General features: G+C 45.2%; 1 protein-coding gene across 2 annotated transcripts in view; it reads left to right on the forward strand.

Moving 5' to 3' along the window:
- The first annotated feature begins 1,971 nt into the window (after positions 1-1,971).
- Positions 1,972-17,395, forward strand: part of OGN (osteoglycin) — a 569,783-nt gene continuing 554,359 nt past the window's right edge. Inside the window, exon 1 of one of the 2 annotated variants that reach the window (XM_073592675.1) lies at positions 1,972-2,201. In XM_073592675.1, coding sequence (XP_073448776.1) covers positions 2,034-2,201 — 168 coding nt within the window. In that variant the 5' untranslated portion in view covers positions 1,972-2,033. The remainder of the gene's footprint in view (positions 2,202-17,395) is intronic. The other variant, XM_073592674.1, reaches the window with a different exon arrangement.

The raw sequence follows: 17,395 nt of genomic DNA on the forward strand, positions 1-17,395 counted from the left end.
GAAGAATGGCCAAAAATGTCACTCTAGATGTGCAAAGCTAGTAGAACAGGGTTCTCACACTGTTGGCCCTCCAGCTTTTGTGGAACTACATGTTTCATCATGCCTCTGGCTAAGGGAGTCATGCTTGTAACTGTCAGCCTTGCAATGCCTCGTGGCAATTGTAGTTCTGGAATAGCTGGAGGGCCACCAGTTTGAGACCCCTGTGGTAGAGACATACCAACAAAAGACACACAGCTGTAATTGCAGTGAAAGGTGGTTCTACAAAGGGGGGCTGAATACAAATGCACGCCACACTTTTCACATATTTATTTGTAAAAAATTTTGAAAACCATTTATCATTTTTCCTTCCACCTCACAATTATGTGCTACTTTGTGTTGGTCTATCACATAAAATACGTTTTTGGTTGCAACATGAAAAATGTGGAAAATTTCAAGGGGTATGACTGTATATAAATATATTATAGAAGCTTAGCTATTTCTCAGTTGTGGTAACACCTAAGCAAAATTAGACAAACCTTGGATTAACTTTAGTACTTCATAAGAAAACTGTTCTCCTCTCACTCTGCCAGCCTCACATTTGAAGTAATGTTTTATTTTTACAGATGACCATTGGTGGCCCGTGCATTGTGGGCACATGGGTGACACCCCCCCCATCCATGCGCCCAGGCCCTTTCAGGTCGCCAGGCGCATGGATTCCTATGGCTAGGGCAGATAGAGCCTATGGCTAGCCAGAGGCTCTAATAGGCTTCAAAATAGGGTGGGCTCAGGGCACAAAGAGTGCCCCCTGATCTCACCCAATTGTGTGACGATAGCAAATAAATTTTAGCTATTTTCACACTAACCTTCCTCCCCGCCAGTCAGGGGGCAGGGCGTCAGACCTGTTTCCTGATTGGCCAAAAGGAGAGGAAGAGGAGCGGAGGAGACACATGCTGGAGCGGAGGTCGCCGCCGCTCTGGTGCACTTGGAGAGGAGCTGCTGCCTGGTGGTAAGTGCCTGACCACAGGGGGTCTGTCAGAGCCACTCGCGGGGGGGTTAGGGGTGCTGCCAGTGCTGCCAGCCCCATGATGGGGTGCTGTTAGAGCCGCAAATTCCAAGGGGGGTGCCACTGTCAGAGCCCAGACGGGGTGTGCTGTCAGAGCCACGAGTCACGCTAGTTGGGGGGTCAGTGGGCTCAGTGGCTGCATATGATGGGCACAGTGGCTGCATTTGATGGGCACAGTGGCTGCATTTGCTGGGCACAGTGGCTGAATTTGATAGGCACAGTGAGGCTGCAATTGATATTTTTTTTTTAAGTATTTTTCAGAATTTTTCTGTTTGTTTTTCTGTTTGTTTGCGCCCCCCAAAAAATTTGGAGCACCAGCCACCACTGCAGATGACACATACATTCCTTAGATGCTTCCCCCACTGCTTTGGGATACACAGTAAATGAATGTTCCAAGGCTCAGAGTGCTGGATATCCCTTCTTCATGCCATGGTCCATGCTGACAAGTCTACTAATTGCTCCAATAGGAACACAACAAATAAGCAACCAAGTCAACCAGAAAGTAAGGTGAGGTGTTTTTAAACAAAACATTAATTTATGCTGCTAGAGCTGACATATTTTAAGCACATGGCCTTGCCCTCACAAATGGAATTATTTTTCTGTAGCTATAGAAATTCGGTCAACAAAATGAGGTCATTTAGGTAAAAATTTTTACTTTGGTAGCCAGTAATAACATCAGCCAAACTCTAAGAGACTGTTTCCAAAAATGAGTAACATGTTGCTTGGCTGAGGAAGTGAATTCGGTCTTTAGGCTGTTACTTGGATTCCTATAGTTACCATTTTTGAAAGGGTTAAGCATAATCCCCCCCAGATGGTCTAAGCCTGCTTAGTCCCTGCCAACAAGTCATGCACTCTCTGGCTATTGTTATGACATGCAGTTTTCTTCCAGGCACTGAGAAAGCGCCCCCCCCCACTCACCCCTCCCCCCCCCTCCAAATAATTTTTAGAAGCAGAGCCGAGTCTTTCGAGCTGTATTTCAGAGGGAACAAAGATGCAGACAATGCGTATGTGGTGCACTGTGCTCCTAGTCCTACCTTACATACAGACTGCACCTCCTGAACAGCAAGAAGCAGTGTATGACTATGATGTGGACGATATATTTGAAGGATTGCTTTTTAAACAACACTTTGAGCAGTACTCAAAGGATGCAGCAAATGAGGTACCTTCATTTATACATTTTTTGTAACCTAAGTGGGAAGTGCAAGACTTCAAGCTTTCATAGGGAAGCAAAGAATGCTGTAATCTGTGTTTACTTTTTTTTTTGGCTTTTTTTTTTAGATATATATTTATATATATATAAAATTCCCCTCTGTCACCAGATGTTCCCTCTCATTTATACAAAGACTAGTTATTCATTAGCTGTGGTTGCATTGTTTCTCGTCTGAAGAAAATAAGGTTAACTGTTAACACAGTATCTATAGCAGGTTTTTTTAACCAGGGTTCCTCCAGAGATTGTTAGGGGTTCCTTGAGCAAAAAGTGTTTTCTGCCTCTCACGTGAGCAACAGATACCAATGATCTTTTTAGCTATCTGTAATGGGGGATTCTTCCCAATGACCACAAATGTAGGAAGCATTCTTTCCACTGACAATCTCACCAATGTACAGTGAGCTATAAATATAGAATTATTAGCAGGGGTTTCCTGAAGCCAAAAAGTTATTTTCAAGGGTTCCTTCATGTTGAAAAGGTTGAGAAAGGCTGATCTATAGCATACCTGCAGTATATCAGGCAATAATATTTGCCAGGAATACCGCATCTGTGTGATCAAAACTTACCTTTGCTTTGGTTGTCTAATACTTACTTACTATCATCCAATGTAATCTTACATGAAATTATAACTAATGATGTATATGGACTTTTGTAGTAAATATAATTAATTGTACTTTTCCAGCCAATAACATTAAATTTTCACATATATACAGAGACAAATTTCTGAAACCCAGAGGAAAAAAGGAATTGTTTCTTATTACTCTTTTCACTTTAAAGATGACACTGGATAGACTGTCTACAAAATGTATATACCTAAGAACAGTCAATTCAACAGATTGAATTAATGCTACAAAACTGCTTATATCAGGAAAATAATAAGTCATGTAAAACTAATGTGTTGGGCCTCTGGAAAATAAATGCTCTAATTGCAAGAATCTCTCCGGGTGAGGTAGTTAAACTCAATATACAGTACATAGGGTTAAAACTTCAAGAATCCAGGCTATTGAAGTTAACTCCTTATACAGCTACACTGAGACAATTCTGTAAAATGACATGCTGTCATTTAGTCTTTAGATGCTCCTACATCTCACAGTTCTATATATCACACTTCTCCTACATATCACACTTCTCCTACATATCACACTTCTTCACTTAAATAGCACTTTTGTGACAAGGATGTTCTTCAGTTCACTGTTATTTTAAATCTTTATCGGTGTACTTTATACTCCAACAGGCCACATGATCATAGTGTTATACAACATTTCACAGATGCCTCAGTCACTCAGTTGTGAGATAGGACTTGAACTGTTATGAATGCAGAAAATTTAAGGAGTTATGTAAAATACAATGTGCATAAAGTTTCAAAAAATAAAACAAGATTTAATATATGCCCCAATATAATCTACAGTACAGTCAAGCTGCAACTCTCCCACAAATCCTTAATGGTCGATTTAACTAAAGTAGCTCCACTGTCCAAGAGGTGGGAGGGAGATTGACTAGAGCTTAACAAAGTGAAGTTTTACTCAGGTTTTGTGTGTACAGGCACATTTCATTCCTGTGGTTTTTAATAAAGTGACCTTGTTAATCAAAGTGGTTCACATACTGTATAAATGAGCAGTTTTTAATGCAGATGTACCTAAAGGAAAAAGGTAAGATTTGCACGTTACTGCACTGTCTTTAAATGTAATTGTGTTAAAATATTCTAAACTGCTGGCAGATAGTGTGAATAGTAGATTTGCCAGTATACCTTGCAGGCAGGCCCGGACTGTGACAAAAATTTAGGCCTGGGGATTTTGGACTGAGCAGCCCATGACATGTTAACTGGCCCCTTCCCCACTCTCCATCCTGACGGATCCCCCGGGACAGGAGTGGAGTGAACCCCGCAGAGGTGCGGGGGGGGGCAAGGGGGATGGTAAAAAGAATGGGGGGTGGGGCAGAGAGCACAGGGACGAAGCCGGAGAACACAGGGTGGGGCAGTGAGCACAGGGGGGGCCAGAGAACACTGAAGTGGAGGCAGAGAACATGGGGGGAGAGGAGAGCACAGGGGGGGCCTGAGAGCAGGGGGGCCTGGAGAGCACTAGGGGGGTCAGAGCACAGGGGGAAGCAAGAACACTGGGCAGGAGAGCACGGGGGCTGGAGAGCATGAGAGGGGGGGCCAGAGAACACTAGGGGGAGGGGCTGAAGAGCACTGGAGGAGGCAGAGAGCAATGGGGGGAGGCTGGATAGCAGAGGGGCTGTAGTGCACGGGGGAGGCTGGCGAGTATGAGGGGGAGGTGGACAGCACAGGTGGGGCTCGAGAGCACTGAGGGGAGGTAAAAAGCACTGGGGGGAGGCGGAGAGCACAGGGGGCTGTAGAGCACTGGGGAGGGAGGTGGATAGCATGGGGGGAGGCAGAGAGCACTAAGGGGGCCGGGGAGAAATGGGGGGCTGGGGGAGGCTGGAGAGCACTGGGGGGCCTGGAGAGCACTAGGGGAGTCAGAGCACAGGGGGAAGCAAGAACACGGGGCAGGAGAGCACGGGGGCTGGAGAGCATGAGAGGGGGGGCCAGAGAGCACTAGGGGGAGGGGCTGACGAGCACTGGGAGAGGCAGAGAGCAATGGGGGGAGGCTGGAGAACAGGGGGGGCTGTAGAGCACGGGGGAGGCTGGCGAGCATGGGGGGAGGTGGCGAGCACAGGTGGGGCTCAAGAGCACTGAGGGGAGGTAAAAAGCACTGGGGGGGAGGCGGAGAGCACAGGGGGCTGTAGAGCACTGAGGAGGGAGGTAGAGAGCATGGGGGGAGGCAGAGAGCACTAGGGGGGCTGGAGAGAACTGGGAGGGCTCGGGGAGACTGGAGAGCACTGGGGGGCTCAAGAGAACTGGGGGGAGGCGGAGAGAGCAGGGGGGAGAACAGAAAGAAGCAGGATAGGGGGAGCAGTGGGGGTGGCTGCATATAGAATAATCATTCTCTCGATTCCTTCTGCAGCCTCTGAATACATGCTTCTCCTCCTCCTCCCTCTCGCAGGCATTCAGAAGCTGCAGAAGGAATGGAGAGAATGATTCTTCTATATGCAGCCACCCCCACCACTCCTCCTATCCAGGTTACAGGGGGCCACACTCACGTTCTCACGTTCCCTCTGATCCGGCTCCATGGTGTCTGCAGCAGGTGTCTCCTTTAGCTCCTCCCCCCCTCCTTCATGGTCACGCCCGGCGCCGACGGATTAACTATACTGCTTGGAGAGGCCAAAAGTGCCTCCTCTATCTCCTCCCCCTTCATGTTTTCGCATCCCAGGTGCAGACAGCTGAACTGAACTAGCAGCCGGGCCGCCGCGTAGAGGTTTGGGTGAGCAGCACGGGCTCAAAGAGCAGACCAGCTGCCTTGGCCTTGCAAGGACTGGCGGCCCCGGCCCACCAGGCAAGTTCCCGGTGTGCCTTATGGCCAGTCCGGGTCTGCTTGCAGGGCACCCTAAGAACTGAAGTCTGGGAAATTCAAATACATGGCTAGCAATTTCGTTCCTAAAGTAGCTACTTGTTACAGGTCCTCAGACTTTAGGGTGTATACATTGTGACTGTATCTACAGTCAACATATACAGTTGTGTGAATAATTAGGTACACCACATGCAAATTGTTGAGTTTTATTCAAAACAGTACCTACCAATAAAGGTAAAATGTTAGAATAAGAAAAAACATGCCTTTCCTTTCTTTTATTTCTTTATTGAGTCTCACCTCAACTAACACAGTTGAACTTATTTACTAAAGGTAAGGGAATTTTCCCTTGCAAAGGGCAATTATTATTTTATTATTAAAGTGGTTCTAAAGGGAGAAGTTTTTTTTACCTTAATGCAGCAGCAGCCCCCCAATACTTACCTAACCCTCATCTCCATCCAGGACCCGAGAAGAGAAGGATCTGGGCTGCTCTGTGCAAAACCACTGCACAGAGCAGGTAAGTATAACATGTTTGTAGAAGAAAGAGGGGAGAGCAGTCAGTAAGCAGTATGTAGTGGCAGGGCAGTCAGTGAGCAGTATGTAATAGTAGGGTGGTCATTGAGCAGTATGTAGTGGCAGGGCAGTCACTAAGCAGCATGTAGGAGCAGGGCAGTCAATGAGCAGTATGTAATGTCAGTGAGCAGTATGTAATGATGGGGTGATCATTGAGCAGTATATAATGGTAGGGTGGTCTTTCAGCAGTATGTAGGAGCAGGGCAGTCAATGAGCAGTATGTTGTGTCAGCGAGTGGTAGGGTGGTCATTGAGCAGTATGTAGTGGCGGAGCAGACAGAGAGCAGTATGTAGTGTCAGTTAGCAGTATGCAGTGGTAGGGTGGTCAGTATGTAGTTACAGGGAAGTTTGTGAGCAGTATGTAGTGACAGGGCAATCGGTGAGCAGTAAATAGTGGCAGAGCAGTTCAGTGAGCAGTATTGTAGTGTAAGGCGAGTCAATGAGCAGTATGTAGTGGCAGGCGAGTCAGTGAGCAGTATGTAGTGGCAGGCGAGTCAGTGAGCAGGATGTAGCGATAGAGAAGTCAGCGAGCAATATGTAGTGGCAGGGCATTCATTGAGCAGTGTGTAGTGGCAGGGTGGTCAGTGAGCAGTAGGTAGTCATAGAGCAGTTATTGAGCAGTATGTAGTGGCAGGGTAGTCAGTGAGCAGTATGTAGGGGCAAGGAAGTGAGTAAAATGAAGTGGCAGGCCAGTTATTGAGTGGTATGTAGTGGCAGGGAAGTCAGTGAGCAGTATGTAGTAATAGAGCAGTCAATACTGTGTAGTGATAGGATGGTCAGTGAACAGTATGTAGGAGCAGGGCAGTCAGTGAGCAGTATGTAGTGGTAGGGTGGTCATTCAGCAGTATGTAGTGTCAGTGACCAGTATGTAGTGGTAGGGTGGTCATTGAGCAGTATGTAGTGACAGGGAAAACAGTGAGCAGTATGTAGTGGCAGGTAAGTTAGTAAGCAGCATGCAGTGGCAGGGAAATCAGTGAGCAGTATGTAGTGGCAGGGAAATCAGTGAGCAGTATGTAGTGATAGAGCAATCAGTGAGCAGTATGTAGTGGCAAGGAGGTTAGTGAGCAGTATGTAGTGGCAGGGCAGTTAGTGAGCAGTATGTACTGGTGGGACAGTCAGTAAACATTATGTGGTGGCAGCGTGGTCACTGAGCAGTAAGTAGGAGCAGGGCAGTTACTGAACAGTATGTATTATCAGTGAGCAGTATGTAGTGGCGGGGCAGTCAGTGAACAGTATGTATTGGCGGGACAGTCGGTAAGCAGTGTTGGTGAGCAGTATGTAGGGTCAGTGAGCAGTATGCAGTGGTAGGGTGGCAGGGAAGTCAGTGAGCAGTATGTTGTGGCAGGGAAGACAGTGAACAGTATGTAATGGTAGGGTGGTCATTGAGCAGTAGGCAGTGGTGGAACAGTCGGTGAGCAGTATGTGATGTCAGTGAGAAGTATACAGTATCAGTGAGCAGTATGCAGTGGTAGGGTGGCAGGGAAGTTAGTGAGCAGTATGTAGTGGGAGGAAAGTCATTTAGCAGTATGCAGTGATAGGGTGGTCAGTGAGCAGTATGTAATGGTGGGGTGGTCATTGAGCAGTATGTATGAGCAGGGCAGTCAGTGAGCAGTATGTAGTGATAGGGTGGTCTTAAGCAGTATGTAGTGTAAGTTAGCAGTATGCATTGGTAGGGTTGTCAGTGAGCAGTATGTAGTGGCAGGGAAGTCAGTGAGCAGTATGTAGTGGCAGGGAAGTCAGTGAGCAGTATGTTGTGGCAGGGAAGACAGTGAGCAGTATGTAGTGATAAAGCAGTTAGTGAGCAGTACGTAGTGGCAGGGTGGTCAGTGAGCAGTACATAGTAGCAGGGTGGTCAGTGAGCAGTACATAGTGGCAGGGAAGTCGGTGAGCAGTATGTAGTGTCAGGGAAGTCGGTGAGCATTAGGTAGTGGCGGGGAAGTCAGCGAGCAGTAGGTAGTGGCAAGGAAGTTGGCGAGCAGTAGGTAGTGGCAGGGAAGTCGGCAAGCAGTAGGTAGTGGCAGGGAAGTCGGCGAGCAATATGTAGTGGCAGGGAAGTCGTGAGCAGTATGTTGTGGCAGGAAAGACAGTGAGCAGTATGTACTGTTTGGACAGTACCACGTCTATCCCAACGCAGGTGGTCAGACACTACAGCTGACTACTGTGTTCTTCACCTATAGCAACCCCCTTTCCCATAAGGCAAGCAGGCCTACCGGTACTCGGTTGCCCCAGGCCTTATACACAATGCTATAGTGCCTGACCACAACTCCAGGGCAGATGCGAGCAGAGCAAAGCAAATAGATACTTGCGGTTAGCAGACAGATAATGTGGTTCTATGACAGTCCAGGTAAAAGGCTGAGTTCAAGGAATAGTCCAATAATCCGGTCCAAAGTCATACACAGGGAAATCCAAACTAGCAAAGCAGGGCAGACAGGAAGCTTGATCAGGAACAACACATGTATCACAAGCCCCTAAATGGGGTTTGAGCTGGCTTATATATTGTGAGGACTCCATTGCCGCCAGTATTTTATCCAAAGCGCTTTTCTTACTACTTAACTGTAAGTGTTTACCATTTTAATAAATATTTTTATGCTTACGGAATTACACTATATGGCCCCTTTTTTCATCCTATATGGGCTAAACTTTCCTGGATACATACCATCTTGATGGACAAAATCTACCATTAAATCCTGGATGACTCCAGTTTTCCATCGGTGTGGACCCTTAAAGGCTCTTCTTCCATTGCCAGGAGCAATACAAGCACATTTGACTCACAGAACATACGTTCTTTTGAGTCCACAGTCTCTGGTAAGCTTGCAATTCACTAGGGTGGCGGTATCATCACTAATTACCTTTCATTCATCCTATTGATATTCACGAGGTGAACTGGATTATTTATTTTGAATATGGACTGTGAATAATCATTACACGGAACAGAACGAAATTTGCTCACCAGAGACTTTCCATTATTTTATATTTTTTATTTCTTCTTTTCATTTTATTATATGAAATGCTTACTGTATTGGGTCACATATAAGTTTCGCTGATTCATGTTGAAATCATTTGAGGTTATTTAATGCAATATTACAGCGCTGCACTTTGTTACACACTTGAGCTGGCTTATAACAGGCTTGGTTTCCACCCAGAGACTGATCACATTAATCAGCCTGCAGGTGGACAGACAGACAAGGAGAGTACCATAGCCAAAACTCTGGATGCTGGAATAAGGAACAGGAGCACATTAGCCCCCCCAGACCCTTAAAGACAAGCTGGAAATCTAGCACAGGACCATCAGACTGGGCAGAGGTCAGTGGATCAGTAAGATCAGGTTGGTTAGCAGGTGACATGTTACAGGAGTCAAGCTGGATAGCTGAAGGACAAGCAGAATGCAGAGAGCCCTGAAAAAAAGGTTGAAAGCCCCACCTGGCCAAATGAGACAGTCTATCCCAGTGATTCTCAACTCCTTTCCTCGGGACCCACTAACAGGCCAGGTTTGCAAGATAACTGAAATAAATCACAGGTGATATCATTTGCTGCTCAGTGATTGTAGCATTCTAGTCTGCATCTCCCCATGGTAATACATAAATTCTGGCCTGTTAGTCGGTCCTGAGGACCGGAGTTGAGAACCACTGGTCTATCCAAAGGATGGATTGAACTTCTTAGACAGGTTTGAATGGATGTAGTAGAAGTAGGGTGAGGCCAGGTTACAGTTTATAGGTTAAAGCCCTGAATAGGTATGTTCCCCATTAAATGAATCGAATGTAAGTTCGATTAGAACATCGAGTGTTCGTTTTTTCGCAGAAGAACCGAACATATGAGGTTTAACCGGTTCCCGAACGGCTCACGCAGATATACTGTGGCAGGATGGCTCTCCTGGGCGAAATCCCGTCTGTGTATATATATATATATATATATATATATGGCTTTGCCCAGGAGAGCCACCAGAGGGCGCACGAGCGCTACTGGAGGCATGCTCGCACACTCCCGCTGCACAGCGGGGAACCCGATGTGCGTGGCGGCTGCGATGACGTGCACAAGAGCAAGCACGTGGATTTGTGTGTGTAAACACACAAATCCCTGTGCTATCAGAGGAGAGAAAACAGATACAAAGTAGGGACAGCGATCTGTCATCTCTCCTAGTTAGTCCTATCCCCACACAGTTAGAACACAGTGAGGGAACACAGTTAACCCCTTGATCGCCCCCTAGTGTTAACCCCTTCCCTGCCAGTGACATTAATACAGTAATCAATGCATATTTATAGCACTGATCGTTCTATAAATGTCAATGATCCCAAAAATGTGTCAAAAGTCTCCGATCTGTCCGTTGCAATACCACCAAAAATTGCAGATCACCGCCATTATTAGTTAAAAAAAAAAAACGCCATAAAAATGCCATAAATCTTTCGCATTGTTTGTAGATGCTATAACTTTTGCGTAAACCAATCAATATACGCTTTATGCGATTTTTTTTTTTTTTTTACCAAAAATATGTAGAAGAAACTGATGATGAAATTTTTTAATTCTTTTTAAATTTGTGGGATATTTATTATAGCAAAAAGTAAAAAATATAGTTTTTTTTTCAAAATGGTCACTCTTTTATTTTTTTGTTTATAGCGCAAAAAATAAAAACTGCAGAGGTGATCAAATACCACCAAAAGAAAGCTCTATTTGTAGGGAAAAAAGGGAAGCAAATTTTCTTTGGTTACAGCATTGCATGACTGCGCAATTGTCAGTTAAAGCGACGCAGTGTCAACTTGTAAAAGTGCTCTGGCCAGGAAGGGGGTAAAATCTTCCGGGGCTGAAGTGGTTAATGTAAAAAAATGTAAAATAATGCATTTGGGTGGTAAAAATATGAATGCAATCTATATACTCTGGAGGAATCTAGGATGGAAAAGGACCTGGGGGTCCTAGTAGATGGCAATGCCAAGCTGCTGCAAACAAAGCAAACAGAATATTGGCATGCATTGAAAAAGGGATTAACTCCAGGGATAAAGCGATAATTCTCCCACTCTACAAGACTCTGTGCCGGCCGCACCTAGAGTATGCTGTCCAATTCTGGGCACCAGTCCTCAGAAAGGATGTACTGGAAATGCAGCGAGTACAAAGGGCAACAGAGCTAATAAGGGGTCTGGAGGATATTAGTTATGAAGAAAGGTTGCGAGCACTGAACTTATTCTCTCTGGAGAAGAGACGCTTGATATGAGGGGATATGATTTCAATTTACAAGTACTGTACTGGTGGTGACCCCACACTAGGGATAAAACTTTTTTGCGGAAGACAGTTTAGCAAGACACGTGGCCACTCATTAAAATTAGAAGAAAAGAAAAGAACTACGTAGATAGTTCTTTACGGTAAGACCCTTTTCACACTGAGACGCTTTGCGTTAAAAATAGCGACTGCAAAGCGCCCTGAAACAGCGGCTCCATTCACACCAGTGTGAAAGCCCAAGGGCTTTCACACTGGAGCAGTGCACTGGCAGGGTGTCAGAAAAAGTCCTACCAGCAGCTTCTTGAAGCACATTAGGAGCGGTGAACTCACTGCTCCTAAAGCGCCCCTGCCCATTGAAAACAATGGGGCAGCGCTGCTATACCGCCGACAAAGCGCCGCTACAGCGGCGTTTTGCGGGCGGATTTAACCCCTTTTCGGCCGCTAGCAGGAGTTAAAACCACCCCGCTAGCAGCTGAATAGCGCTGCTAAAACGACGGTAAAGTGGCGCTAAAAATAGTGCCGCTTTACCGCTGACGCCCGGGGCAGCTCAGTGTGAAAGGGGTCTAAGAGCGGCCAGGATGTGGAATTCCCTTCCACAGGCGGTGGTCCAAGTAGGGGGGCATAAATAGTTTCAAAAAATGATTAGATAAGCACCTGAACGACCAAAACATACAGGGATATACAAGGTAATACTGACTTATAATCACACACATAGGTTGGACTTGATGGACTTGTGTCTTTTTTCAACCTCACCTACTATGTAACTATGGAACTATATGGGGTGTTTGCTTCAAATTCGAGAACTGTGGAATTCTCCATAATGCACTGCAAGATCGCAGTGCATTGACGGCTGCTGACTGGCCAAAGCATGCTTCTGACCTGCATGCTTTGGCCAATCACAGCATGTTCTGCTGTGAGAATCATGATTGGCCAAAGGCAGGGTGCCCCACACTATATAAGGCGGCTTACACGGCGGCCATATGTAGTGTGATAACGTGCAGATTGAGAGAACTTGAGCTAGATTGGGCAGGTTAGTTAGTGGCGTGCAGGCAGTTTAGTATATGTGTGTGTGTGTGTGTGTGTGTATATATATATATATATATATATATATATATATATATACTCAAGGCAGTCAGTGTAGAGTATATATTATGGTGCAGTCGGCGTACAGTATATAATACAGTGCAGGCGGTGTACAGCATGTAATACAGTGCAGGCGGTGTACACAATATATAATACAGTGTGTACAGTATAAAATACACTTCAGTTTGCATTGACAGCTGCTGATTGGCCAAAGCATGCACCTGACCTGCATGCTTTGACCAATCACAGTGTGATCTGCTGTGAGAGCCATGATTGGCCAAAGGCAGGGTGCCTTTGGCCAATCATGGCTCAGGGGGTTAAGTCCACGCCCCACACTATATAAGGCGGCTTACACGGCGGCCATATGTAGTGTGATAACGTGCAGATTGAGAGAACTTGAGCTAGATTGGGCAGGTTAGTTAGTGGCGTGCAGGCAATTTAGTATATGTGTGTGTATGTGTGTGTATACACACAGTATCTCACAAAAGTGAGTACACCCTAACATTTTTGTAAATATTTTATTATATCTTTTCATCTGACAACACTGAAGAAATGACACTTTGCTACAATGTAAAGTAGTGAGTGTACAGCTTGTATAACAGTGTAAATTTGCTGTTCCCTCAAAGTAACCCAACACACAGCCAATAATGTCTAAACCGCTGGTAACAAAAGTGAGTACACCCCAAGTGAAAGTTTCAAAATTGGGCCCAATTAGCCATTTTCCCTCCCCAGTGTCATGTGACTCATTAGTGTTACAAGGTCTCAGGTGTGAATGGGGAGCAGGTGTGTTAAATTTGGTGTTATCCCTCTCACTCTCTTATATTGGTCACTGGAAGTTCAACATGGCACCTCATGGCAAAGAACTCTCTGAGGATCTGAAAAAAAGAATTGTTGCTCTACATAAAGATGGTCTAGGCTATAAGAATATTGCCAAGACCCTTAAACTGAGCTGCAGCATGGTGACCATACAGCGGTTTAACAGGTCAGGTTCCACACAGAACATGTCTCGCCATGGTCAACGAAAGTAGTTGAGTGCACGTGCTCAGCATCATATCCAGAGGTTGTCTTTGGGAAATAAAAGTATGAGTGCTGCCAGCATTGCTGCAGAGTTTGAAGGGGTGGGGGGGGTCAGCCTGTCAGTGCTCAGACCATACGTTGCACACTGCATCAAATTGGTCTGCATGGCTGTCATTCCAGAAGGAAGCCTCTTCTAAAGATGATGCACAAGAAACCCGCAAACAGTTTGCTGAAGACAAGCAGACTAAGGACATGGATTACTGGAACCTGGCCTGATGAGAGCAAGATAAACTTATTTGGTTCAGATGCTGTCAAGCGTGGTGGAAACCAAGTGAGGAGTACTAAGACAAGTGTGTCTTGCCTACAGTCAGGCATGGTGGTGGGAGTGTCATGGCCTGGGGCTGCATGAGTGCTGCTGGCACTGGGGAGCTACGGTTCATTGAGGGAACCATGAATGCCAACATGTAGTTTGACATACTGAAGCAGAGCACCTCTCTTTGGAGACTAGGCCACAGGGCAGTATTCCAACATAAGTACCCCAATCACACCCCCAAGACGACCACTGCCTTGCTAAAGAAGCTGAGGGTAAAGGTGTTGGACTGGCCAAGCATGTCTCCAGACCTAAACCCTATTGAGCATCTGTGGGGCATCCTCAAATGGAGGGTGGAGGAGCGCAAGGTCTCTAACATTCACCAGATATCTGATGTCATCATGGAGGAGTGGAAGAGGACTCCAGTGGCAACCTGTGAAACTCTGGTGAACTCCATAATTAAGGCAGTGCTGGAAAATAATGGTGGTCACTCAAAATATTGACACTTTTGGCCCAATTTGGACATTTTCACTTTAAGGGGTGTACAGCAAATTTACACTGTTATACAAGCTGTACAGTCACTACTTTACATTGTAGCAAAGTGTAATTTCTTTATATATATATATTTATATATATATTCTACACTGACTGCACTGTGTATATATTCTGCACTGTGTGATTTTATATATATATATATATATATATATATATGTATATATATATGTATATATGTATATATATATATATATATATATATATATATATATATATATATATATATATATATATATATATATATATATATATATATGTATGTATGTATGTATGTATATATATATATATATATATATATATATATATATATATATATATACATACACAGTATCTCACAAAAGTGAGTAGTACACCCCTCAAATTTTTGTAAATATTTTATTATATCTTTTCATGTGACAACACTGAAGAAATTACACTTTGCTACAATATAATGTAGTGCGTGTACAGCTTGTATAACAGTGTAAATTTGCTGTCCCCTCAAAATAACTCAACACACAGCCATTAATGTCTAAACCACTGGCAACAAAAGTGAGTACACCCCTAACTGAAAATGTCCAAAATGGGCCCAAAGTGTCAATATTTTGTATGGCCACCAATATTTTCCAGCACTGCCTTAACCCTCTTGGGCATAGAGTTCACCAGAGCTTCACAGGTTGCTACTGGAGTCCTCTTCCACTCCTCCATGATGACATCATGGAGCTGGTGGATGTTAGAGACCCTGCACTCCTCCACCTTCTGTTTGAGGATACCCCACAGATGCTCAATAGGGTTTAGGTCTGGAGACATGCTTGGCCAGTCCATCATCTTTACCCTCAGCTTCTTTAGCAAGGTCGTCTTGGAGGTGTGTTTGGGGTAGTTATCATGTTGGAATACTGCCCTGCGGCCCAGTCTCTGAAGGGAATGGATTATGCTCTGCTTCAGTATGTCACAGTACATGTTGCCATTCATGCTTCCCTCAATGAACTCTAGTTCCCCATTGCTGTGAGCGCATATACAGCCCCAGACCATGACACTCCCACCACGATGCTTGACTGTAGGCAAGACACCCTTGTCTTTGTACTCCTCACCTGGTTGCCGCCACACACGCTTGACACCATCTGAACCAAAGAAGTTTATCTTGGTCTCATCAGACCACAGGACATGATTCCAGTCATCCATGTCCTTAGTCTGCTTGTCTTCAGCAAACTGTTTGTAGGCTTTCTTGTGCATCATCTTTAGAATAGGCTTCCTTCTGGGACGACAGCCATGCAGACCAATTTGATGCAGTGTGCGGCGTATGGTCTGAGCACTGACAGGCTGACCCCCCACCCCTTCAACCTCTGCAGCAATGCTGACAGCACTCATACATCTATTTCCCAAAGACAACCTCTGGATATGACGCTGTGCACATGCACTCAACTTCTTTGGTCAACCATGGCGAGGCCTGTTCTGTGTGGAACCTGTCCTGTTAAACCACGGTATGGTCTTGGCCACTGTGCTGCAGCTCAGTTTCAGGGTCTTGGCAATCTTCTTATAGCCTAGACCCTCTTTATGTAGAGCAAAAATTCTTTTTTTTCAGATCCTCAGAGAGTTCTTTGCCATGAGGTGCCATGTTGAACTTCCCTTTGCTAATTTTCACTTAGGGGTGTACTCATTTTTTTTGCCAGCGGTTTAGAAATTAATGGCTGTTTATTGGCTTATTTTGAGGGGACAGCAAATTTACACTGTTATACAAGCTGTACACTCACTACTTTACATTGTAGCAAAGTGTCATTTCTTCAGTGTTGTCACATGAAAAGATATAATAAAATATTTACAAAAATGTGAGGGGTGTACTCACTTTTGTTAGATACTGTGTATATATATATATATATATATATATATATATATATATATATATATATATATATATACAGTGGGGACGGAAAGTATTCAGACCCCCTTAAATTTTTCACTCTTTGTTATATTGCAGCCATTTGCTAAAATCATTTAAGTTCATTTTTTTCCCTCAGTAATGTACACACAGCACCCCATATTGACAGAAAAACACAGAATTGTTGAAATTTTTGCAGATTTATTATAAAAGAAAAACTGAAATAAGGTAAAGAAAGAAAGTAAGTAAACCCCCCAATCGTTTTTAGCCAAGGAAGCTGCCATCTTTGCCTCTGTTTAATCTACAACTGCCATGATGCTGCACATGTGATCAGTTATGGCACCAATCATTGGATTGTTTGACAGTTTGGTTGAGAGCGGGAGTGTTACATTTCCAGCACGTGCCAGAAATTAAACTGTTTTATGGATGGGTTTACTTCCTCTTTAATGGCAGCCACCCTATGGCATCACATCACAGAGTTCCACAGGTGCAGGGTGCTGCTGACTCCCTGCTGACTTCCAAAAGTTCACTGGTGTGGGTTTTTTTCAACACATGTGCACAGGGGAGGGCCTGGGGGGCAAGTCCAGTCAAGTGCCCCATAGAACCGGTGGTGGCAAAGTGATGGATCGGAAAAACAGTCTCTAAGGTTTTTCATGATCACAAAGGTGTGTGTGTGTGGGGGGGGGGGGGGGGCAGGGAGGACAATGTGGCCCTCCAGGGCCTGTGGGGGTCTTGTACTACCATGGCCTCCAGGAACTAAACTGCAAGCAAGTCCCTCCCTCAGAGCTGAGGACCTGACCCCCCCCCCCTCTGCAACTAGTGACGAACTACAAGTCCCAGCATTAACCCCTGAGATCTAAGGATGTGTCCCCTTAGATCCCATGGGTTCATGCTGTGCCCTGTAGTCCTTCACTAATTGGGGGGGTGACACATCCTCAGCTCTGAGAGGTTTAAGCTGGGACAGTGGGACCTGTAGTCCTTCACTAGTGGGGGGGGGGCAGGGGTGTGTGACACATCCTGAGCTCTGAGGGGTTTATGCTGGGACCTTTAGTCCTTGACTTTTGGGGTGCTGCCTGACCCACCACCAAGATGGGGTAAGTGTCAGTCAGACAGCGGGCGAGGTGGGGTGCTGGTTAAATGCTGATGGG

The sequence above is a fragment of the Aquarana catesbeiana genome, linkage group LG07, assembly GCF_042186555.1.
Source record: "Aquarana catesbeiana isolate 2022-GZ linkage group LG07, ASM4218655v1, whole genome shotgun sequence".
NCBI lineage: Eukaryota > Metazoa > Chordata > Amphibia > Anura > Ranidae > Aquarana > Aquarana catesbeiana.